We start from the raw sequence: 24,393 nt of genomic DNA, 5'->3' as shown, positions 1-24,393 counted from the left end.
TAAAATTGCAAGTGAGCTGATTATCTTCCATTAACTAACATAATAAAATCCTATATAACCATTAAGTATTGTATTTTCTAAGAATATTTGATAATATGGACATCAATTCATGTATAATAAGTGTATTAAACTATATGAAGTATATGAAGTATGATTTTTAAAATACTTGGTAATATTTCTAAAAATTACATCAACAGTTATTGATGGATAATGAAAGAATAGATACATTTTAATTCTTTATATTTTTATGAATTTTAAAATTTTTTGACATAAAAATTGTTCTTTTATTATCAAGGAAGACAATAAATACATTTTCCTAATGTACAAAACAATCATGAAATTTGAGTTTATAGTTTGGTGAATTCCAGCAATTCTATACAGTTGTGTAACTGCCACTTTATTCAAGACATAGAGCATTTTTATCACCCTGAAAATGATCCTTATGTCCCTTTGTAGTTGATTTCATCTCCCAAATGATCCCTGGCAACCATTGCTCTGCTTTGTGTCACTTTTGTCTTTTCTAAAATTTCATACATAATTTTGAGATTCGTTCACGTTGCTGTGTCAATATTTTGGAAGAATGCTCAGTATGTGGTTCCCTCCAAGAATTAACTGTAGAGGGAAGAGGCCATAGAGCATAAGGCAAAGAACAAGAGATCGAGACTCAGATCTTGGGGAAGTCAACCTATATTCTCGGATTCTCAGTTTGCTCAGATGTAAAATTAGGATGATAATATCTTTCTTACCCTTATCTCAGCATCATTATGGGCAATGGATTAGAATATGTTTGTTTAACCACTTTGTGAGGCATCAACATCGGTTTCTATTTTTATTATTATTGTGAACCGGATTAAAATGGCTGATATGTAATTCAGTGTTCCTGTCTCCTTCAAAATGAGATATGCCTTTACATAAAATAGAGAGTTGCCTTCATAAAGGTGTATTATGACATCAAGTTAAGCCTTTGATGAATTGCCATCATGGGAAATGTTTATGAATTGTCCAGATTTTTAATGAGTGGCAATTGAATTCTCTAGCTTGAGTTATTTTCAGATTGAATTTTTGATACCTGTACTTACTCCTTTTCCTCTTTTGCTTTTCTTTTCCAAAACTAGTTCCTCTGTATTTAGATGTTGGTCTCTACTTGCAGTTTAGAGTCTGAGAACTTTTCCTTTTATTAATTTTTTGAGAGTTGAATAAACAATTCTTAGACTTTTTAAGGCTATGGAGTTGAGATTTGGGGAAGCAAAAGGGCACTGTAGAGTCAGTATGTGTTCAAATCACTTTATAGACAAGCGATAGTCACCATAAGGAACGCTAAATGACTTGCAAGAAATGATTATAACAAACATGGCTAGTTCACTCATTCTTCATTTGTTCATTCTATAGTTAACAAATTTTGATTGAGTTTCCATTATGTTCCAGACAGTCTGCAAGGATCTGGGATACAGTCGACAATTGCCCTATAGAAATTACATTCGATTCGTAGATTAAGGCCAAAAGTAAATAAACCAATCAATTAAATAGTTACCAATTCTGAAAAGTACAGGAAGAATTCAAACAAAGAGCTGCAATAAATGTTGAAGGAGGGCTCAAGAGATCAAGGAAGAACTCTCTAGGGAGATCACATGTAACCTGAGTTTCACAGCATGAGAAGGAGCTAATCTTATGAAGAGCTGGAGGAGAAAGCTTTAGAAGAGGGAACAGCATGTGTAAATGTCCCATGACAGGAAACAAAACTAGAAGAAATAAAAGTGGTTAGGCATGATGAATTGGGAATGTCAAGAGTTGAGGTTGGAGAGATAGGCAGGATCAAATTTGTCACATCATCAAAAACGAGGAGTTCGGAGTTTTTCTTAACTCCATGGAGAGAACTAGATGATTTTACTCATAGGAGTGGCTTGATCTATTTTAATCGTGGTGTTTTCATAAAAGTAAATACATCATGCTCTCATCTGATCTGTAGCCAACAGGTTTACTTGCAAAGAATTTAATTAAAGTACAAAGAAAAACATACCCATTAAAACTATATCCACCTATTCTTTACTAAAACAATAATTATGAGTTTTTCCTTGGGATAGTATCAGGCACTACAGAACATTATAATTCTTTCTCTATTATCATCTCTCTCCTTCCTTATTGAGGAAGGCTTCCCAGAGACAGCTGGGTGTCCCATGCAGTCAACCAGATATCCTATGCCAACGCATGTACCATTTAGGCGCCTGTGGATGGCTTTGGCTGGATGCTGAATAAAAGCAGTCAGAATCTGATTTATTAACCAATTTAGAAGCTGCTATAAATCAAATTCATCTTTGGTACCTTTATTTTCTAACTTAATAGCTTCAAGTTAGTAGTAGAGTCTTGATAATATTGTTTTATTTTCTCCCTAAATACTCTGAACATTTTATATGAAGTCCAAGTAAATGTGAATAATCCCTGTAACCATATAATTTTACTTATATGGTTACAGAGATACCTTTGGTCTGTACTTACTATAACAGGCATAAAGTTTCTGGCCACGTGCATCTTTTGTGTCATTGAAACAAACATCTTGTTGTCATAAGTTTCTAGAATATTATCTTTCACTCATGAATAATGATAGATCATGGTTTTTTTTTTGAGATACCAAACTTGAGTATCTGAAACTAAATCAGTTACCTTAAAAGCACATTTTACTTTTTATGTATACGTTTTTGAACCTTATATATCAAGAGTTTATCTTTGAATTCAAAACATAGCTCTGAAACTTACAGTGTAAACTTGGGTGAGTATTTAATCTTTCTGTGCTTTAGTTTCCTCAACTAGAAAATGCAGGTAGGAATAAAAGTTGGATAATACTGATAATTACATGAGTTTGTATATGTTTAAAAACTTACCTCATATTTGCAAAAAATTATGTAAGTTATTTAGAAACATCCCTTTTTCCATTTAATAAATAGTGTTTCAGGCATTGTGTTATATATTGAGCATACCAAATGAGTACAGACAATCCTTATCTCAACAGAGAGGCCAGCCAGATGTAACTAGAAGGTAAGGAAAGGGATATGGAAGTCAGCCGTGCAAATAAAAGAAACCCAGAGCTTCTGGAAGAACCACTGCTGCTTCTGTGCTTTGCAGGATTCTGGTGTTAGGTTAGATAAGTTGGGGTCATTGGGTTGTTTTTCCTTTTTTCAGATTTGTCAGAGCAAATACTAGCTTCTTTTTGGGAAGCCACAGGAACCCTGTATAAATATTTTTATTTAATTGGCAGCAGCATATTGTAATGGGTAAAAGCATGGGTTATAGAATAAGATAGACCTGAATTCAAGTCTGTTTACCAGCCACGTGACCTTCTGCTGGTTTCTTAACCTCTCTGAGGCTATTTCCTCATCTGTAATACTGGGATAACAATACTGTAGACTTTACAGGTTTGTTATGATAACTAAATGAGCTATGTGCTTAACACTGTTTAGCACATAGTAAGTGCTTGAAAAAAGTTATTAATCATCATTTTAATATTATCACATAGCCACTATCTATTTTAAAAATAAGGACTCATAAAAGTTAAATGAATTGCCCAGTGACTTAATGTGGATTCAAATCTGTTTCTCCCTGATTTCAAAATCCATGTAGTTTGCATTTATTTTATGCCTCATCAGGAAAAAAAAAAACAAAAACTGGACCATTGTCTCTCATAAAGTAAAATCATTTAATCCCTCCCATTACTATTAATGTTAATAAAAATAAAATGAAAGGTTCCTGGTTGTCAAAAATATGATACCAGAATAAATATCACAATGTTGCATTTTTTAGAAGGCTGTCAAAAATAGATAGCAAGTACGGTTTTCATTAGCTTTCTGTATTAAAATTCTCTACCAAGCAGAGTTACTGCTTTGAGGATCTTCCAGATCACAGTATGTCTCTGTTTCCCAGGTGAGCGGACCTTATGGTCCAACCCAGGGCTGGCCATTAATGCGAGAAGCCCAGATGCACAAGGCAGGGTGTGTGGCTGGGGCAGGCCCCCAGCTTTCATTGGTGTGAGTCAGGAGGTGCTTGAGAAGGTATATGTGAGGTTTGAGCTTGAACTTGTGTTTGATTTTGGTATCCATTGGCCAAGAAATCTGACTTCAGCTGCACTGTTAATAGTGAATGCTGAGCTTCCCTCCAATTCATGCAAGTTATTCAAGCAGTAATTGGAGATTCACTGCTTAAATTTCTCCTCCTAAAAGATATTAATTCGTAAGTTATTTATCAAGTTGGTCAAATTTATGGCTTTCATAATGAAAATGCATCTAAAATACCTACATTCTGTGTGTGGGTGTGTATTTGTGCTTACACGTGTGTATGTGTTGCAGATATTTAAACTTAGTTTAGAAAGAGAACATTTACCATAATGAATAGCATTGCAAATATTAGAAGAGTGAATATTAAGTGATCAGAAATGCACATCTCAAATTCTTATATTTTTAACAAGCCTCCGGGAACTCATTAGAATTTTTGAATTATACTAAAACCCCATCCCCTTTGTGAGTGGAAATTTTAGGGTTTCAAGGCTGAATAAAGTTGTATTTTAGCTCTAGGCCTTTGAATATCTGTTATACATTTTTTGGTAGGTGTATATGTAGGATTTCTATTTTTGGTAAGGTGGAAGCTGCTTATATACCTTTGTCTTTTCCAAAGTGAGACATTTTATATATTAAAGTTTTACTCCCCATTATTGGAATATATGATTCCCTCTCATATACACTGTCTATTTTAAAAGTAAGGACTCATGGGACTGCAGAGGAAAGCAGTAAGGAGAGTCAGAGGTGGGTCTCTTCTCATGTGTCCTCTGCAGCTTCTTCTCTTACTGGAAGAAACAAAGGAGGAGATGAAGGTGTTTTGTTTTGCTTTGCTTTTCCTAGATCACTAGCTGTGGGAAGGGTGGCACATATGACTCCAGTATTGGTAATAATAAGTTGCTAATATTTTTCTAGCTCTTACCATGTGTGGGAACTTCTTCTAAGGTTTCTGCCCATATTGGCTTATTAATTTCACATTATCCCTTTGATGAAGGTAATATTATTATCCCCAGTTTGCAGATGAAGGAACTAAAGCATGTTGAGATTAAATAACTTCCCCAAAGTGACATGTACATGGTAAAGCTTGGGTTTACCTTCAGGCCATTCGGTCTATGGCCTGTGCGCTTATGGACTATGCTACATACACTGCCAGTGGTATCCATGAACAAGATAACAATACTATTACTAACAACAACAAAAGTAATTGAATTTAAATGTGTTTTTCTCTATGTTAGCACTGTGCTAATTGCTTTAACCTTCACAAAAACCTGGAGGTGGAAACTGTTGTAGACCCCATTCTTACAATGTGGAAACTAAGCCTCTGAGAAGTTGTGTAACTGCCCCCAGGCCACGTAGTGGGTAAGAGGAGGCACTTAGGTTTGGATCGAGTCTGTCTGACTTGCAAAGTTACAGATAAAGATAGGGAGGATGAAACACAGACAGTCCAGTCCCTCCTCATTTCTTGAAACAAGCATGAGCTTTCCATTAGCCCGTCACTACCCGCCACCACCTCTGTTACAAGTCGGGGTCAAAAAGAGTAAATTACTCACATCAGTTCAGGGGTGTGTGTGTGAGTGTGTGTGTGTGTGTGTGTGTGTGTGTGTGTGTGTGTGTGTTTTGGTCAGCTATTACTTAAAATCTATGTTGAGTATTCTAATTAATTTAGGAAACGATGTTTAAAAAGAAGCTAAATTATTAGTGAGTTTCCCCTCAAAGCTTCCTAAAGGACCTTTATGAGAAGTAATTCAAGAGATTCCAGAGGATTAATAGACTCCTATATTTAAAGTACCCCTATAACATAATATTGAATATAGCCCTGAAGAGAGTTGGTTTTTTTTTTTTCCTAAAAACTCTATACCGTCACGTGAAGAAAGATTAATGGCCCAAGATCCCCAGTGTAAAGAAGAGGAAGTGTGAGTGAAGCTTGTTAAGTATCCTTATACATTTGGAAAACTATGCTCTGGGAGAAAAACTTGACTTGGAAGTTAGAGGAAAGGACATTTCACCTCAGTCTTAGGTAGAATTTTCTGTCAACCAGAACTGTACAATCATGGAATGGGCTGTCTCAAAAATCACCCACTCTCTGTCACCACAGGCATTTGTGCAGAGGGTGGACAGAAGTCAGAAATGCTGTCCCAGTAATGGAGGGAAAATGAATAGATAACAATTGTAGTTATATTTTTATTTTACATAGAATAAATTCTTCTTAACCTACTTAACAAAGTGAGCCATGTATTTTGATAAATTTTAGTGTATTTTAGAATCTATTATCTACAAAAGATGGCAAAAGGGGAAATATACCTTAAGAAAGGAAAAAAGTTAATCTGTTTGAAAACATATATTTGGAAATACATTAAGGATTGTTCTGTAGGTAAATGGAATCTATAAAGAGATCTAATATTTTGGAAAACACTGTAGAAGCATCAAAAAATGCCTAAAAATGGTATAGCTCTATTTGAGTGAAGTTAAAAGGAAGAAACAGGAAAAGTATGTTTTTTGACAAAAATGATAAATTGCCATAAAGTTCATGAGACAAATGATTTTTTGAAAAAAATAATGGTTCTAGGTCTTTGAGGAATCGCCACATTGTCTTCCACAATGATTGAACTAATTTACATTCCCACCAACAGTGTAAAAACGTTCCTATTTCTCCACAGCCTTGCCAGCATCTGTTGTTTCTTGACTTTTTGATAACTGTCATTCTGACTGCTGTGAGGTGGTATCTCATTGTGGTTTTGATTTGCATTATTCTATTTATCACTATTCAGTGATGTTGAGCTTTTTTCCGTATGTTTGTTGGCTGCATAAATGTCTTCTTTTGAGAAGTGTCTGTTCATGTCCTTTGCCCCCTTTTTAATGGGGTTGTTTGCTTTTTTCTTATAAATTTGCTTAAGTTCCTTATAGATTCTGGATGTTAGACCTTTGTCAGATGGATAGATTGCAAAAATTTTCTCCCATTCTGTAGGTTGTCTGTTCACTCTGATGATAGTTTCTTTTGCTGTGCAAAAGCTCTTTAGTTTAATTTGATCCCGTTTGTCAATTTTTGCTTTTGTTGCAATTGCTTTTGACGTGTTCGTCATGAAATCTTAGCCTGTGCCTATGTCCTATATGGTATTGCCTAGATTATCTTCTAGGGTTTTTATAGCTTTGGGTTTTACATTTAAGTATTTAATCTACCACAATCCCATTAGTGGTATGTATCCCCCAAAATATAAATCATTCTATTTTAAAGATAAGGTACACATATGTTCATTGCAGCACTACTCACAATAGCAAAGACATGGAATCAACCCAAATGCACATCAATGATGGACTAGATAAAGAAAATGTGCTACATATACACCATGGAATACTATGCAGCCATAAAAAGAACGAGATCATGTCCTTTGCAGTGACATGGACGGAGCTGGAAACCATTATCCTCAGCGAGCTGGCACAGGAACAGAGAACCAAACACCGTTATGTTCTCATTTATAAGTGGGAGCTAAACAATGAGAACACATGGACACAGGGAGGGTAACAACACATACGGGGGCCTGTTGCCGGAGGAGAGCATTAGGATAAATAGCTAATGCATGTGGGGCTTAATACCTAGGTGATGGGCTGACAGTGCAGAAAACCACCATGGCACACATTTACCTGTGTAACAAACCTGCACATCCTGCACGTGTATACTGGAACTTAAAGTAAAATAAAATATTTAAAACAGAAAATTCAAAGCACAACAAAATTAATAAAAGAGGCCAATCATTAAGCAAGCAAGACGTTAGTATTAAGACTACAAAACACTGAAGCAAATGAAGTTGTCTACAAAGGCTCACCACTGGGCTTGTTCCTGGTTTTTCCCCTGGATGCTTAAATATCATCCTTCTGCACTAGGTGCACTACATCCATATATTAGAGCCTGAAAATACATGTACAATTGATGTCCAGATACCTATGAATTTTAATTTTGTAATAATAAACTCTGAAAAATTACATTGCAGCACTGTTTTTTTAGTGTTGTTTGCAGAAAACACATTTCAGAGGGAGGCTTTTGAGTTCTCTGTACTACCTGGTCACTGTGTCATTTCCTTTCTGTTTTCTTAGATTTTCATGGGTCAGCTCCTTTTATATCCAAAAGATATAAAGAAGACAGGGTGCAAAGTGGTACAATACTATATTGAGGGTGCTATGACTTTTTTGAAGAGAAGAAACATGGTCTTCAAAAGAAAGAATTCAGAAGGTCTATACAATGGCCCCCTTGTCAGTATTGAGAATGAGCTCAAATTTCATCATGATTCTTTGGTTTAGTATCATTTACACAGAAAATAAAAAGGGAAGATAATCAGTGGGAAGTGGGCTTTTCTGTAGCATGGGAGAGAATTAGAGTTGGTTCAAAGGCAGGCTTTGGAATACAGAAATCTGATATACCCTGCTTGCTATTTTTTAGTATACTGAAAGCTAGTATGATTATTTCAGAGTTTTAAGCCTGCTAGAATTTGTTCTGCAGATATGTAGACATCTACATTCATAAGATTTATAAGTAAGCACTTCGAATTTGTGAGATGCTAATATCTGGGGCTGGGCTTGCTCCTCTCTGCTTTTTTTTTTTTTTCTCATTAAACTTCTCTCTAAAACTGGGGAAGGCATCTTCTATGTGAAAATATAATTTCTTGAAAGTAGAGAGGAGGGTCTTGAAAACCCTTCTTTAGATGTTTTGATAGCAAACAATTCTGGCACAAAGCCTCCCCAGTGATGGATGAAAAACTGCCTCTCATGCACTGTCATCCTTCTTTGATCTTTACCTCTTTTGCAGTGTAATCTCCAAATCAATTCCCTGAAGGTTTTGTGCTTTTCTCCTTTAATTGCCATTAGAGAGGGCTGTGAATCCTCCTACTTCCTCACTCTGCATAGTTGCATAGTTTCTAACAGTTCTCTTTGACCAAAGTTATTCAGTAAAATTAAAGGGGATAGGAGGATCAAAGGCCATGTGTTTTCAGAATGATGCTGTCATTTTTGTGGGGTCCCTACCATTTTGAAATAGTGCAGGGCAGGGGGTAGGCAATTGCAGTTTTTCAGCATTTTCATGGAGCAGAGATCTCACCACCTTACCAGAACCACTTAAGGGCATTCATTTAAAAGGTTAGAAATGCTGGAGCCTTCCCCACTAAAGGCAGCATCTCACAACCTGATGAATACCAGACTACACGAGGAAACCCACGCTGCTCTTGCAGTCTCCCACCTTCCTCTTTACCCCATTTATTAAACTCATGGTAACTCACAAGAAGCATTCAGTTTTAATTTGTCTTGCTTGACTTCATTACCTACTACCATATGTATGCATGCTTAATGAAAATTGTCAGCGGGCTTCCGGCTCAGAATCAGCACATGCTACCCAGAAGATGGATCATGGTACAGGTATTTTGTGTATGCCAGGCACTGTTCTAAGTGCTTTGCCGATATGAGCTCATTTAGTCCTCACAACAACCGTAGGCATGAGGGTTTATTTTAATCTCCATTGTACAGATAAGGACTCCAAGACACAAAGAAGGTAGGTAAATCTCCCAAGACTAGCTTCAAAATTGGAATTTGAACCGTGCAGCTTGATTCCAGAATTCATGCTGTTAACTAATACATCAACATCAGACCAAAGTAATAATCTGAAAGGAATGCTGAACGTTTCTTCTTTAAAGTCTTTAACTCTTATGTAAGATTAAATTACCAAAAAACAGAGGCAGTGGTTTTATTCCTAGAGTCCCTTTTGAAAGAAATAGGAGACAAGAGAAAGCTTGTCTTTACAGCCTAGTAGACTGGTTTCAATCCAGACTCCAGTAATACTAGTATGTTAGACTTGTTACTAATTTCTCTGGACCTCACTTGCTTAATCTGTGAGATAAGGATATGACCATAACACCTACTCCATAAGGTTGACATGGGCATAAACCTATGTGATGCATTGTGCTAGGTGATACGTGTGAGCCGTTATTATTTTAATACTGCCTTCAATCCTTTGTGGAAATAGAATAGTAACAGAAAATGAATCAGCTGTGTATGAGATCTATTAAAGTGATATTGTTTGATAGATAATCAGAGACACAAATTTTACTATACAAGGTGGGTCAATGGTCTGTCTTCCACCGGTGGACTAGTTTTCTGCAATATCTTTCTTAAATTTTTGACACAAGACCATTGTGAGTGAAATGGTGTTGTAGCGCAGTGTGTCAGGTATTGATTTCATGCTGGGGTGGGCCTGTGTTGTCCCAGTTCTGAATTACAGCAGTGTATCACATCTGCTTGCACCACTCCCAGTTCAGCTCTGACTGCATAATAGTCATGGAGCTGGGATTTACCAATCTCTTCAAGTTAATTAGAAGTGGAAAATCAGCATAGTCACAGAGGAAAAAATAAATAAGATGGCGATGCTCCAAGGATGTGGGGATTCTCCCCATAGGAGTTGTCAGGTCAACTGCTCCCACTGAGGTCTGATGCCAGGGGGCACATGGGAGCGGAAGGGGGGTTGTGTCAGGAACTCCCTTCTCCTCTCACCGTCCCAACTTACCTTCTCTATGTGAAATTATCAATTTCTACCTTCAAATTGAAAAGCTGTCCTTTAATTCTCTCTCTCACCACAGAAGTCCTAAAGACTATACATTCCAACTCAGCAACTATTTCATAAAGCCTCGTTAGAAAATGATGGGTGTGGACACCCCACTTGAGGAAAGTCCATTCTTTATAGACAGCATCCCACGTGGCACTTTATGGGTTAAACTTGTGTTGCAGAGAAAGGGTATCAAGTGGCTTTCCAGGAGATAACCCCCATTTAAAAACTGCCATCTCTAAAAGGTGAGCCAAATGCCCCTTAGTTTACACTGCTTTCTATGAAAGGAACAACCCAGTGTGTTTGAGTTTGCTTCTGTCTCAGTGTCTATCATCTGTACAACGGATTATCAGGATGAAGACTGTCAATCACGGTTAATAAAAACCTCAGAACACGACAAAGCTCTCTTTTACTATAGATGTATTTGATGATAGCCTCACTTTATTATGTCACATAAATCAAAAGGGAAGCATTTATCTCATCATTCGGAGGCACCCCCTCTCTCCCTGTGTCCTCGCCCCTCCCCCCGTACCAGTTCCCAGTCCCTCAAAGATGCTTTGTGCAAGAAAGTGCAAGTTTCCCGTTCTGGCTTCATTTTTGTTCCCTTTTGCGGTCCTCCTGGCTCCCCCTCAAACCAAGCTAGCAAAGCAATGGCCCCGGTTCCCCCCCAACGCCTGACCTGCGTTTACTGGGAGGAGAGCGGGAGAGGGAGCGCGCATTCCGGAGCAGGCTGCTTTGACTCCGACCACAGGCTGTTTTGTGCAGGCTGTCCCTCTCCTTCAAAATCGTGTATCCCCTCCCCGAAGCAGCAGGCAGTGTGCCTCCATTCAGCCACATTTGGTATGCATGAGCACGGCTGCAGAGAGAGGGGAGGTGGCTTTCTTAAGAAGGTTCAGGGGCTCAGGCAAGGCTACTTGACTAGTCTTCCAAGTTCCAGGAAGCCTCTGCCCTAATGGAATTTGCAGGTGTGGAGATGACCATGGGATGCCAGAGCCGTGGGGGACCGTTTATTTTCTAGGCATTGCTCAGGTTTTCAGTTTCTTGTTTTCCTGGTGGAATTTGGAAGGGGTCATGAATCAGGCTGATGCTCCTCGACCCCTAAACTGGACCATCCGGAAGCTGTGCCACGCAGCCTTTCTTCCATCTGTCAGACTTCTGAAGGTACTGTAACTTGCAGGTTTGAATGGTGCTAATTGTGCTTTTCAGATTTAAATAGCCAACTTGGGGACTTGGGCAGGGACGCACCTTTGGGGGAGCCTAAATGCATGTAGTACTGGCTCTGTGGTCCGTGGCTGGAGAGAGGTTCTCAGTACTCCTGCCCTCCCCCTACGCCCCCCACCCACATCCCGCGGTGTCAGAGACAAGAGGCTGGTGCGAACCACACTCGAGAAGGAGATTTTGGTCTCAGAGAATGGGCTACCTGGTGCTCCCCCACCCCTTTTAACCATTCCTAAAACAGAATGAATTAACTTCTTTGGGAGGGTGGGAATAGTAGTGGGAGTGAAATCTCTTACCCTCTTGTGTTTGGCTCCTGGGCTTTTCTTTCTCTCTCCCTGGGGAAGCCCTTCGACCCACTTTCCCTTTAAATGGAACCAGAGAGAACAAAGGATTCTCCTCATTAGTTTAAAAGCTTTGTGTAGTTAGGTGGCCAGTCAGGTGAAGACGAACAAAGAATGAGCCTCCTCAGACAGTGACTTTTTTGGTGCCCTTGTTTTTAGAAAAGGCATAAAAATGTGAGTCTCCTGAGTGGAATCAGTAGTGGGAAAGTATTGTTAAACATATATTGAATGTCGGCTCTCTCTCTAGCTGTGAGTCACACAAAAGAATGGCACTACACCTGAGCAGGAATTGCCACCGTGTGTCTGCAGTGCTTCTCTTTCCAGAAGCAAATGCATTAAAGATACTGAAAAAGTCCACACAACTCTGTACTAATCCACCTTCACGATCTTTCTTGTAGGGGGGAAAACACAAATTAGATTTAAAGGTGCAGGAAACAATCATTTTTGCCCAGCAAATAGAAGGTGGTAATACTTAATAGGGAAAAATAAATATCTCTGATGTTCTATATCCATTTGAAGTTAAAAAAGGCAAAGTTCTTAATTCTCTTTTCCTGAGTATATATGCTCTTTTGATTTAGTGACCGCTGAGCATTGAGTCCAGTGGGCTACAATGGAAAGTTAATGAATTAGCCCTGAATACATTACACTTGGAGAATTTTGTTCTGAGGATGTGTTCTGGTTAGGTAAGGTTTGATGGGGACAGTTAGTTCCATACAGCTAAGTGGTGCCTCACAACAGAGTATTACCCCTTGCCTGAGTTTTCCTTTTCTTGTTAAACACCAACTGGTATTAACTTTCAACAAAGGCTGCCCCAAGTGCTGTTCAAACTCCCATCATATGGTTGTCATGGTGATGGCTTGCTTCCCTAGGGACTATTTAGGAGGAAAGGCAAGTTTGGGTATGGGTAGTAGAAGAGACTTTTCCTTGGATATGTGTGTTTTTGCTGTGTTGGAACAACATGTGTGATAGGGCAAGAAAAAGAATGAGGCCAGAGAATTAACAAATCGGTGTACATTTTCTCCAGAATCACTAGTGAATCAAGAGTCAAGGGCAAAGAATGGGCATATCTAAGTCTCACTGAAAGAATTCAACTCCAGTAATTCGAAGTGCAATGAGAAATATTTTTTCAGTTAAAGTCATGTATCAGCTTTAACCCAAAATAATGCTTTTTAACTCTTCTTGACAGATACATGACTATCACTCTCCATATATGATTAATTATTATGCTAGTTTTTTAAAATGGAGAATGTTATTCATTTACTAGTCACAAAACCAGCAGAGAAGTACCTACCTGAGGTACTTCTTTTAGAAGAAGCTCTGTCTTTTTAGGAGAGTGAGCTCTGTCATCTTTTTTAACTGAAAGTACTGTCCATACTTTCAGGAGACATTGTTAATGCTACAGCAATACTTTCATTGGCATACAGCTCGATCTTACCATCCTTTATTAAAGTGATGCTTTGTAATAATTTATTGAATAAAGTGCATTACTGTGTGTCGTTCCCATTTTTTAATATCTAAAAGACAGGATGGAACCTTACTGGAGAACTTTTTTCCCAAATGATATCTGTATTTTTGAAAGATCATAGCTATCCTCTGAGACTTCGGATATTGAGCACATTTCAAACTCTTAAAAAAATAAAGTCATACCAAGTTCTTTCAGCAATACTTAGAAAGAAATAAAACCTGCTTTGGTATATGAGCAATTGTATTGTCCACTCTCTGGCTGTGAATGCTATGTATTTTTTTCCTATGGATTGTTGTATGTTTTTCCTATGGATTCCTGTGTTTGCTTTGCTAGTTCCTATGTATTCTTGCCATTTTATCTTTTGAGTAAAATGTAAGTTCATGAATAATAATTTGCATGTTTTGGTAAATGCTCTTCCTGGCTTAATCTAGAAATGAAATATTTAATAACAGTATTTCTTATGTCCCTTCCTTTCTTTCTCCTCCCTCCCTTCCTCCCCCTTCTCTCTCTTGTTCCACCTCCCTCCGTACTACCACCACTATGTTAATTTGATGAATGGATTCTCTGGGAATCCAGTAGATTATTGAAATCTTAAGGTAACAAAGCCAATTCTCCTATTCAACAGGTAATTTTTATTCCTCTTCCAAGCATTGTTCTGATATCACCTGCCCTCTCTCAGTGCCCCTACCTGTCAGTAAATGCAGTGTAGGTCCTGATGGCTTGATTAGATTTAGCTAAACTCTGATCAGTCACCATTTCTGACAGACTGGACTCAAGCCAATTTCCCTTTCTATCCTTTTCCTTGAAAATGTGTGTATCTTTGCTAACTTCCTTTGGTATCATGTTAATATTTAGAAATGGCTTCATAATCCTATTTCCTTGTTTTCCATTTCCTAATAGAAACAGGATACTAAAGAATTAGAAGGGGAAGGCCGATATCTGAAGTATGAATTAAACCCAATGAGCTTTGGAATATACTTATTATTCCTTCTGAAAGCGTCTCGTTTGTTGTTTTGTCCATCTCAGAGCAAATTTTGAACATGCCAACAAACTCACCTTTTGAATTTGGGGTTGCATTTGGAAATAAAACTTGGAAATGAATTTCTGGACAGGCACACAATGATGATAGCCAAAAGACAGAGCCTGTTTTCAAACGGGTAAATTTCAAATGGGACCCTTTCCAAATCATTTCTCTTCTGTTGTCGTTTGCTTTATTCTTATGTGTTTCAAGATTACATCTTACTATTAATCACAAAAAAGTCAAGTTTATTTCAGTGACAGAATGTTCTTAGCATATTTCATATTCATTATCAGGCCTATCTTTGCCATTGTTTTATTTGGAAGATTTTATTTTGGTAAAATGTTGAATTTGAAGGTTATTTTTAAGGCAGAGAGCTTTCTGTGTATTGAAGTCTTGGCGAACTTACTGAAGGGAAGGCTTCTGAAAAATGGGTTGCATTGGGAGAAAGGGAACACTGTATTTGTGACAGATTTTGGAAAGACATTTAAGTCAGTGTGTTAATGAAGACCAAATGATTAGTGTCATTTTTAAGACTTTCAAATTTTTATATTGAGAAATCATATGACTTTGCTCACTTTAAGCAATGTCAGAAATAGAATAAAGAAATTATATTCTGCAAAAGTCAGCCTAGACACTGGATCCTAATTCCACTATGTTCCTAACCAGCTGTGTGACCTTGGGCAAATTACTTAATCTTTCTGTAACTTGGTGTCGTCTTTAAAATGAAGGGTTTGAGTCCTGACTGGATTTAGATCCAGTGTCCGAAGCCTGCTATGCTCCTTGGGCATTGAAGAACGTTGTCTATTTGGACTGAAAGAATTGAATATTAAAATGGAAGAAGGAAACGGGTGAACAACAGTGTTTAAATCATATTAGGTTGGTGCAAAAGTAATCATATTAGGTTGGTTCAAAAGGTTTTTAATGGCAAAAACCATGATTACATTTTCACCCACCTAGTAGAAGGCCTTGTCTGCTAAGCTACAGCATTCGACCATTATCTTGAAACTAAGGGGAAGGGGGAGGCAATTAAAAGAATTTTTGCAGTGAGGTGATCACCAGATTTAGGTATTATGTAGTTGCTCTGGCTGTACTGTCTAAAATGGGTGAGATGATGCAACTGGAAGCTGAAAGATTAGATTAGAGGCCTGGGGAATTGATGAGAACCTGGCTAAGGCAAAAGTAATGAAGGTAAAATAAACAGAGCCTTGCTAAATGGAATAGTTGTGGTGGAGAGAGGAATCTAGGATAACTTCTGAGTTTCTATCTTTGCTGTGGGGTTGGCTGGTGGTTCCAGCATCTAAGAATTAAGATCCTGAGAAGGAAGTATGGCGATTCTCACTTTGCAGTTCCTCTTTCCTGGGCTAGAAAGGGTATTTCAGTTATTGACTCTAGTAGGACTGACAAAAGTAAAGAATATTATTCTTTATCTCACTCATCTCATTAATGAGGATGAGCCCCATGGAGTGTCCAATAGCAGAATTCTTTAAAGCAAATACTGTTCAATCAGTAATGTCACTGTATTTTTGCTATATACCCTGCCTTCTGATAAAACTATACAGAGTTTTACATAGTAAATTTCCGTTTTAATTTTTTTTTTTGGAATCTAGTCAAAAGCCCAAACTCTTATTTTTATCCTTTCTCTTTTTGATACAGAAGTATTACTTAAAGTAGGTAACACAAGGGAATTAATTGAAGGAGTAATGATCAGGTTAGGTTATCAGATCAGCACAAATTCTGCCCAAGCGCTGTTTTACACTTATATAATTCCATATAATGGTAACCAATGTTCATTCTATTGTCTCTGAAGCAAAGTAAGATCCAAATAACCAAATGTATTTGGTCTGTCTTCTATAGTTGATTTCAGGCATTCCAGGAACTGACTTCCCTCTGGTGTTCTCAAACTCTTCAAGTAACAATTACGTTGAAATTTGTTTCAATTGTGTTTTAAATTTATGATGCTCAAGTTGTCCCATTCACATCTAAAATTCTGAATCTTTACAAAGGAGGTAGAATGATGTCAATAAACCAGAAACTTTGCTTAGCCTGGACAGGGTACTCCGCCACATGCTAGGGAGCAACAGTTAAATTTCTACCACAAGAGAGGAAATACACACCTATTATGTCTAGGTGAATATATCAGTGAATCCTGGCAAGCAAGGCCAGGATATTTGTAATGGAGTAATTCCATGAAGTGCCTTGAAGATGGGAAACTTGAAGAATAAACTGCTTTTAGGAAAACATGATGTATTATTAGGCAGAATTTTAATGGCTACAAATAAAAGAAACTTCCATCTTTCTATGTCAGCCTGCCAGCCTCAGATTCCCTTAAGAAAAAAAGTGAGAAAACAACAAAAGAAAATGGGACCAAACTAAAACCCAGGAGAGAGGGAAAATGGTCTGGTGTGTATCAAATGGTGGCTTCGACTCAGGCTGCTGAACAGTGAACCATGTGACTTGCCTTTTTGTGAAATGTTCTTCAGGCAGCCTAAGGAAAATTCCTGAGGCAACAAGAAACTCTCCTGTCTCTCTGGAGAGTTCTGTCTCCTGATGACCTTTTTTGTGGAGGCAAGAATGAAAATATGTGGTCACTGGGGAGTGAGGAGGAAATGGCTGGGACATCCAAGTCCAGGGGCCACTGCACTCTGGGATACTTGGAGGCACAGTAACGCCCCTGGCAAGGTCTGTCTCAAGGGAAAGGGCCCTGCCGTCCTGGCAGATGACTTCCTGCGGGGAGCCAGGACTCTGCCTACCCAGCAACGGTTCCACACCCTCCCCTCTGCTCTTCTGTTGGTGTAACCTCAACTGGCTCCAAGTTAATTTTCAGATCATATTTTTTCTCCCTTTCCATTATCTCGCATGAAAAAGAGTTTTACAGGCTGTGACCAACAAAACGTATTCAACAAATGTTTAATGAATGAACAAACAAATGAACAAACACATGAAAGATATATGAAATCCCAAGAATGCTTAGAACCACTTGGGGAGCTTGTCAGAAAAGCAAATAGTCAGGGCCCACTCTCAGAGGTGTTGACTGAGTAGGTAGGTGGTGGGTTCAGGAATTTGCATTTTCACTGTTCTGCCAGTGATTCTGAAGTCCAGAGCTCTTGGAAGGACCCCACCACATTGAAAAAAGCTGCCATAGATTCAGCTGAGCTGGATGGAAACTTAATTCAGTGGCCACTCTGATGCTGGTGTCTGGGAGGAACAGATTTTGTGTTAGTCGACAGTGGGAGCAAAAGGTTTTAAGTGAACCGTTCTCAGGTTTTCAAAATGTAATCATGAAAGATCATTGACAGAAAGAGAAGTAAATTGAGTTCAGCTGCCCTGCTCTGAGTTCTAGATGATCTAATCTGAAGAAGTGTTTTTCCCTATTTCTTTTTATTTTCTGTTTGTTTATATGATCATTTCTCTGTATTTTTTTCATGAAAATTTTTAGTCACATGATGTGAAATTTCAGAATTTTCTATGCTATTGAACTTAGATGGAGATATGGTTGTGAACAAGAGCTCCTAAAAATAGTCTTCATGGTCAAGAATCTGGAACATCCTACATATGCCCCCTTTCTTTATTCCGCTATAATGAATGGCCCTTGGGCTTGCAGTGGTCACTCAAGGGCATGTCCCTTAGATTCCAAGGTATGTGATAGGACCAAGTGAGAAGTGGCCAGTTCACTTTGAGGCAAAGGCTGAAGCAGCCATAACTGATGCCCATAATTCTAGACTCCCCAACCCAACCACCTCCACCCCACAACCTTCAAAAACTAACCAACGATTCTGGACAGAAAGGAGGAGGAAGAGAACATTTAGGGCTTTCATTTGGAAAAGCATAATTATATTTACAATTAATTTTACTTGGAAAATTTTTTAAATGCTGCTTAATATTAAATATTTAATATAAAAAAATAGAATGAACACAATTTTCTTGGCTCTTGAGCATGTGGCAAAAATACAGTGCTGTGACTGCTGGGGTAGGGTGGTTCAGGTATAACAAAATCTCTAGGAAGGGCACACTTAATTTTTATGTTTATCACACAGAAGATTTGTGTTTAATAGCCTTTGGGAATTTGGATCTAACTATTGGTTCTTCTGTACTTCATTTTCAGAGGGACATGCATAGGAGTTGTAGTTTAGGGACAGCATTGATGAGTTTTATTTCTTTTCTCCCAAATAAGTAAAGATTCTTCAAGGTTTAATGCATAGGTAGATAGATAGATAGATAGATAAAATAGATAACTGATAAGGAAGGTAGGAAGAATTCCTACATTTTACATATTGAATTGTCTTACATGAAGAAAGTTTTATCCAACACAATGAGTACTTGACGCAGTGTTTCTCAAAGTGTGATCCAAGACTGTCTATGATAGAATCAGATGACAGTGACTTCACATAGACCTACTAAGTTAAACCCCTGGGTGGACCTTGCAAACTTGCATTTCACAAACAACCCAGATGAATGTTATGCACTTAACATTTGAGAATCTCTGCTTCTAAAGTATAATGCTTTAGTAAAGAGATGTTGGCTCATTAAAATTAGGCTCTGGCATGACCAGGCCTCAGTATCTCATTTTTATTGTTAAAAATTGAGCACTCAGTATCTCTCCATACATTTATATAGACTCAAAATGTATCCACATCTTTAAAGTTCTCATGCTCACAGAGCACTGAATGACTTTTATAAATATTTTTTAAGGGATCATGCAGGAAACCTAATTTAGATACCAAAAATGTGTAGTCGATAGGTAGTATTCCGGATTCAAAGAAAGTATGGCATGTCAGATTCACTCTTTGTTTACTTTAGGAGACTGTACACTTTTATGATTAGAGGCAGTAAAGCTTTTCAGCAGAGAAAGCACATTAAGTCTAACTGCTGCCCTAATCAAGTGGCCAATGCTGAATCAAGCAAGCTCCCTCTCATCTGCTCCTTTTCCTCTATACTATATCCCAACTGCTAGGATCACCCATTCACCACATTGCCCATACTGGAAAACCTGGGTTTGTGCCTTTTGCCTTGTTTTCTCCCATCCTTATGTAATTAGCCAATCAGTTCTGCCAGATTTCCTCATAAATATATCTCTGTTCCACCCCCTTCTGTCTATTCCTAGTTCCCAAAATCAGTCTCTCTTTTTCTTGGGCCCAAAATACTACAGCTGCCTCCAGTGTTGTCTACTTCAAATCCATCCTTCCCACAGCCACCAGAATGGTCCATTTAAAATGCAAGTAAGACCAGGAGGCTGCTGTGTTTGACATTTTTCAGTGATTCCTCATCTCTTGTAGAATAAAACCTAAGCTCTTTGGCATGGAATACAAGACCCAAGGTGATCTGGCCTCTGCCTACTTTGCTGCCTCCTTACCTTGTTTTTCCCTTCCTCAAATCATGGAATTCCGTATAGCTGGGTTTTTTGCACAACTTATTTCTACTGCCTGGAAAACCTGCACCAGACCTTCTCCTAGCTAACTCCTGCCCATATTTTAATGCTCAACACAGGTAAGTAGGATGAGTTCAGAAAAATTTCCCTGAATCCTCTAAGCTAGATAAAGCTGTCCTCTCCTGCATGTCCGTAAACATCAGTGGGTATTTCTAGCTTTACTTTTAGCATGTTGTGGTATTATTAGCTCTTCCAACTCATTTTGAAAATATTCTTGAAGTTGAGAATCATATCTTGTTCAATTTGGTGTGTGTAGCATTTAGCAGAGAGCCTAGGATGTCTTGGGTGTTAGATGAATTATATTTGAATAGGTAAATATTGGAGAAAATGAGTAACTGTGCTTTTGATTAGTGTTCTGAAGTTGCTACTTAGAGCAACCAAATGGCATTATAGGGTCTTGGTAATTTTTTTGTGATTAAAGAATACCTTGAGCTTGAGATGATTTAGTTCATCGATTCCCCAAGTTGGAAGATTAGTTAGGGAGTTGAACCAATACTTCGTGCTCAGTGAAAGTGACCCAGAATAAAATATATACTCAAGGAAGAATCTTTGTAGGTAGCACCAGATATCTGCTTTGATAATATACACTGAAAGAGAAAGTGAGAGATAAAAATTATCTCATCTATTGATCATGTTGGAGAAAAGGCATTTCTTAATATGGTGATCTAACATATGTTAATATATTTCCTTTAATACTATTGACTGGGTTACATTGTAAAATAGATAAAATACTATTAGAAGAAAAACTGTACTGTTAAACTTGCTGGGGCCACCCTTGCTTTATCCTCTAAATATGCCTTTGGAAAATGTCTAGAGATAACTGTGTAGGCTCTACCCAACTGAAATATTTTGGTGTTTCCATTTGAAGGTAAATATGACTTAGGATTTATTTTTCTGTTAGTCATAGATTATTTTACTATATCATGTATCATGGATCAAGGTCAAATAGAAATCTTAGCTTATCAGATTCCAACAGGGAAAAAATAAATCAGAGTCAAAATAACTTGCTTATGGAAGAGATCAGAATTATTAGAAAATTATGCTACTGTTTGTTGGTTAAGATCAATAATACATGTGGCTGGAAAGAAGGTAAATAACTATTTGCTGGCATAATCTCTGTGATAATCTCGCTAGAAGAAAATATTGGAAAGAATGAGCTATCATATAGGCTTCCATAAGAAATATTTGCTCTATTGTGCTAGTCCACAAATAAAGGATCACTTGAATATTTAGGACCTGGCAGATAAGTTTGCAGGGTTGTTGAAAGCTTTGGGCTAGCCTAATGATTTTTCATTAAAACAGGATTTCTCAGCCTCAACACTACTGACATTTGGGGCTGAATAAGTCTTTGTTGTGGGGGACATCTGTCCTGTGCTTTGTAAGACATTTATTGGTATCTCAGGTTTCTATTGAAACAAACCAGGAGCACCCCCAACCTCCCCCCACGCCATCGCCATTGGGAAAAACAAAATGTCTCCAGATATTACCAAATATCCTTTGGGGGCGAGGGGCAAAATCACCCCCAGCTGGCAACACTGTTTAAACATTTCCCCTTGAAAATAGATATTAACCGGTGGGTATGTAATTGATTTTGCTGGAATCCCAAGAGATACTTCCTAGTGATAGGAAGGGAATGCTTTAACTTTAGACACACTTTCTTTTTCATTTTACAAGAAATTGAAATTTAGCTTACATTTGGGAAATTAACTGGTCCAGTTTTATTCACTAAACACAGACTAAGAAATCATTTTCTCATCTTATTGTCAATCATCTCTTGTAAGAAAATTGAATGTAACCAATTTGTCTGAAAATGTTTGAATGTTCCATATATGTTGTTTTGTTAATCAAAAGCAGAGCATATTTTTCAGTTTGATTGATGGTTATCCAGTGAAATGTTTAATTTTTACCATTATTTTGTTCTGTAATAACTTCTACTTAGAACTGCTTAAGAACAATGCAATATACATTTCATTTCAATGAATAAGTGAAGAAAATATTTCACTTTCTCAAGACAAATTTTTTATGTGACATTAGCTCATGTGAGCATTCAAAGATTTTGAGATAAAATCTAGTCATTTATACAAGCAAGATATATAATTTAAAGATGAGTATAACTATAGCTAATTTCAATCATTAATTTCAGCATGATCAAAGGGACAGAAAATGGAGTTTCAGCTCTTAATTGATTCTGCATTAATTAATATCCTAGCTGAGTTACCTAGAATAAGTAGTTTTATCTTTCAATGCTTCAGCTTTCTCATCTATAAAATGAGAGAATAAGGTTAGATCAGGGTAGGCAAGGTTTGTATAAAAGGCCAAAATGTAAATAGTTTAGGCTTTGTGGGTCATACACCCTCTGTTGCAGCTGCTCATGTAGTCTATTGTAAGTACTCTGTGGGTCATGCAGCCTCTACTGCCATACTCAATTCATATTACATCGAGGCATGAAAGCAGCCACAGACAATACACAACAAAGGAGCATAGCTGTTTTCTAATAAAACTTATTTATGAACAATGAAATTTGAATTACATATAATTGTCAAATGTCATAGAATATTCTTATTTTCATTGCTTTCAACCATTCTAAAATGTAAGAACTATTTTTAGCTTAACAGCTGTACACAAGAGAAGCAGGTGGTACTTGGCCTGTGCTCCACAGTTTGCCAACTATGAGATGATCCTTAAGGTTCTTTCCATCTTTAACATTCTTGAATTTACTTAGGAATGATGGAAAAGCCGTTTGGATGTTCCTATTTGTCTTAAAACTGCTCAGTGTCTGAGGGAAATTGAGACTAAATTGTTTGTGCTTATTGGGGAGCAGTGTGTGGTGGGCTATCTTATGAGGGGTAGGAGAATACTTGTTCTCCCTCTAAAAAAAAATTGATGCAGTCTCAGTTCTTCAAAAGATGTCATTATTCACAAAAATGTATATATTGAAATGTACAGGGACTGAAAATGAAATGATAATAAAAGCTTCACATTTGAAAGGTGCTTTTCAATTTGCAGGGTACTTTCCTTTACATCAAATGAAATGAGCTTCATAGCAACACCGTGAACAAACGTGGTGGGTTCAGTTACTCCTCTTTATAGCTGAAAAGATTCTGGCCCAAATAGGTTAAGCCACATTTTAAGGACTTTTCTAATTCCAAACTCCTTCCCTGCAGTCCTCTGCATCTTGTATTTGCCCCGTTACCGTCTCTCTTCATCTGAGGCCCAACTAGATTATAGAGTTATATCATGCATTAATAATAAACATTGGTAGATTGTCTAGGTACTTGACTACAAAAAGAATGAAATGGTCAATTCTCAAAATGATTATTGACAAGATAGAAAACTTTTCTGAGTCTTAGTGTCTTTCATTATAAATTGAAATAATAAAAATACTGTTTTGTATTATTCATAAATTAATATGTTTGTGTTTGCATATAGTTGGTATGCTGTTTATATGAATTCTGTTCCTTTCAACTTAATAAAACAAAAGTGATGCAATGCAAATTAACAGAATTCAAGGTGTCTTTGTAATAAACTAGACTCAGGGAATGCATGTTATCTATGTGCAACTGCTTTCACTTTGGAGTTATTGTAGATTGTATTAGTCAGGATTCTCCAGAAAAAAAAAAAAAAAAAAAAAAAACAGAAGCAGTAGGATGTGTATATATATTGAAAGAGATTATTTTAAGGAATTGGCTTATGCAGTGGTGGAGACTTCACAAGTCCAAAAGCTGATGAGGGAGGCCAGCAGGCTGAAGACTCAGGAGAGAATTGCAGCTTAAGTCAGCTGGAGAGCCAGAAAATTTTAGCTCGAGTCTGCTGTAGAACCAGGAACAGCTGATGTTACAGATAAAATCTGAAGACAGTCTGCTGATATTCCTTCTTGCTTGGAGGAGGTGAGCCTTTTGTTCTATTCAGGCCTTCAGCCTATTAGATGAGGCCCACCCACATAATGGAGAGTAATCTGCTTTACTCAGTGTCTGCCAATTTAAATGTAAACCTCATCCAAAAATACCCTCATAGAAACACTCAGAATAATGTTTGACCAAATCTCTGGGCACCACAGCCCAGAGAAGTTGACATATAACATTAACTATCACATAGATAATTGTTAATCAACTTGTGATAACTTAAATAAAAATTTTCCTCTAAAGTTAACCTCTAAAATACCAATGACTGAAATGAAGTACAGCCACAGGGACCCAGACTTCTTTGTTATGGGGCCCTGGAGTCTCTCATTTCTGCCTCTCTTGGCCCATCTACTTTATACTTTTCTTTGTAAGTTAGCTTCGTCTATTATTCTGTATTCTGC

At 37.6% G+C, this 24,393-nt stretch overlaps 1 protein-coding gene across 10 annotated transcripts in view; it reads left to right on the top strand.

Annotated features, from left to right (window-relative positions):
* Positions 1–10,719: 10,719 nt before the first annotated feature.
* The window catches only part of TRPM3 (transient receptor potential cation channel subfamily M member 3), a 585,468-nt gene continuing 571,794 nt past the window's right edge, over positions 10,720–24,393 (top strand). For 2 of the 10 annotated variants that reach the window (XM_024252058.3, XM_024252049.3), the window contains exon 1: positions 10,721–11,781. In XM_024252058.3, the coding sequence (XP_024107826.3) occupies positions 11,605–11,781 (177 nt within the window). In that variant the 5' untranslated portion in view covers positions 10,721–11,604. Of the gene's footprint in view, positions 11,782–24,393 lie in introns of all 10 variants that reach the window. The other 8 variants (XM_024252051.3, XM_024252055.3, XM_054520037.2 and 5 more) reach the window with 8 other exon arrangements.

Source organism: Pongo abelii, chromosome 13, assembly GCF_028885655.2.
Source record: "Pongo abelii isolate AG06213 chromosome 13, NHGRI_mPonAbe1-v2.0_pri, whole genome shotgun sequence".
Taxonomy (NCBI): Eukaryota; Metazoa; Chordata; class Mammalia; order Primates; family Hominidae; genus Pongo; species Pongo abelii.
This window is presented reverse-complemented; position numbering and strand designations above follow the sequence as displayed.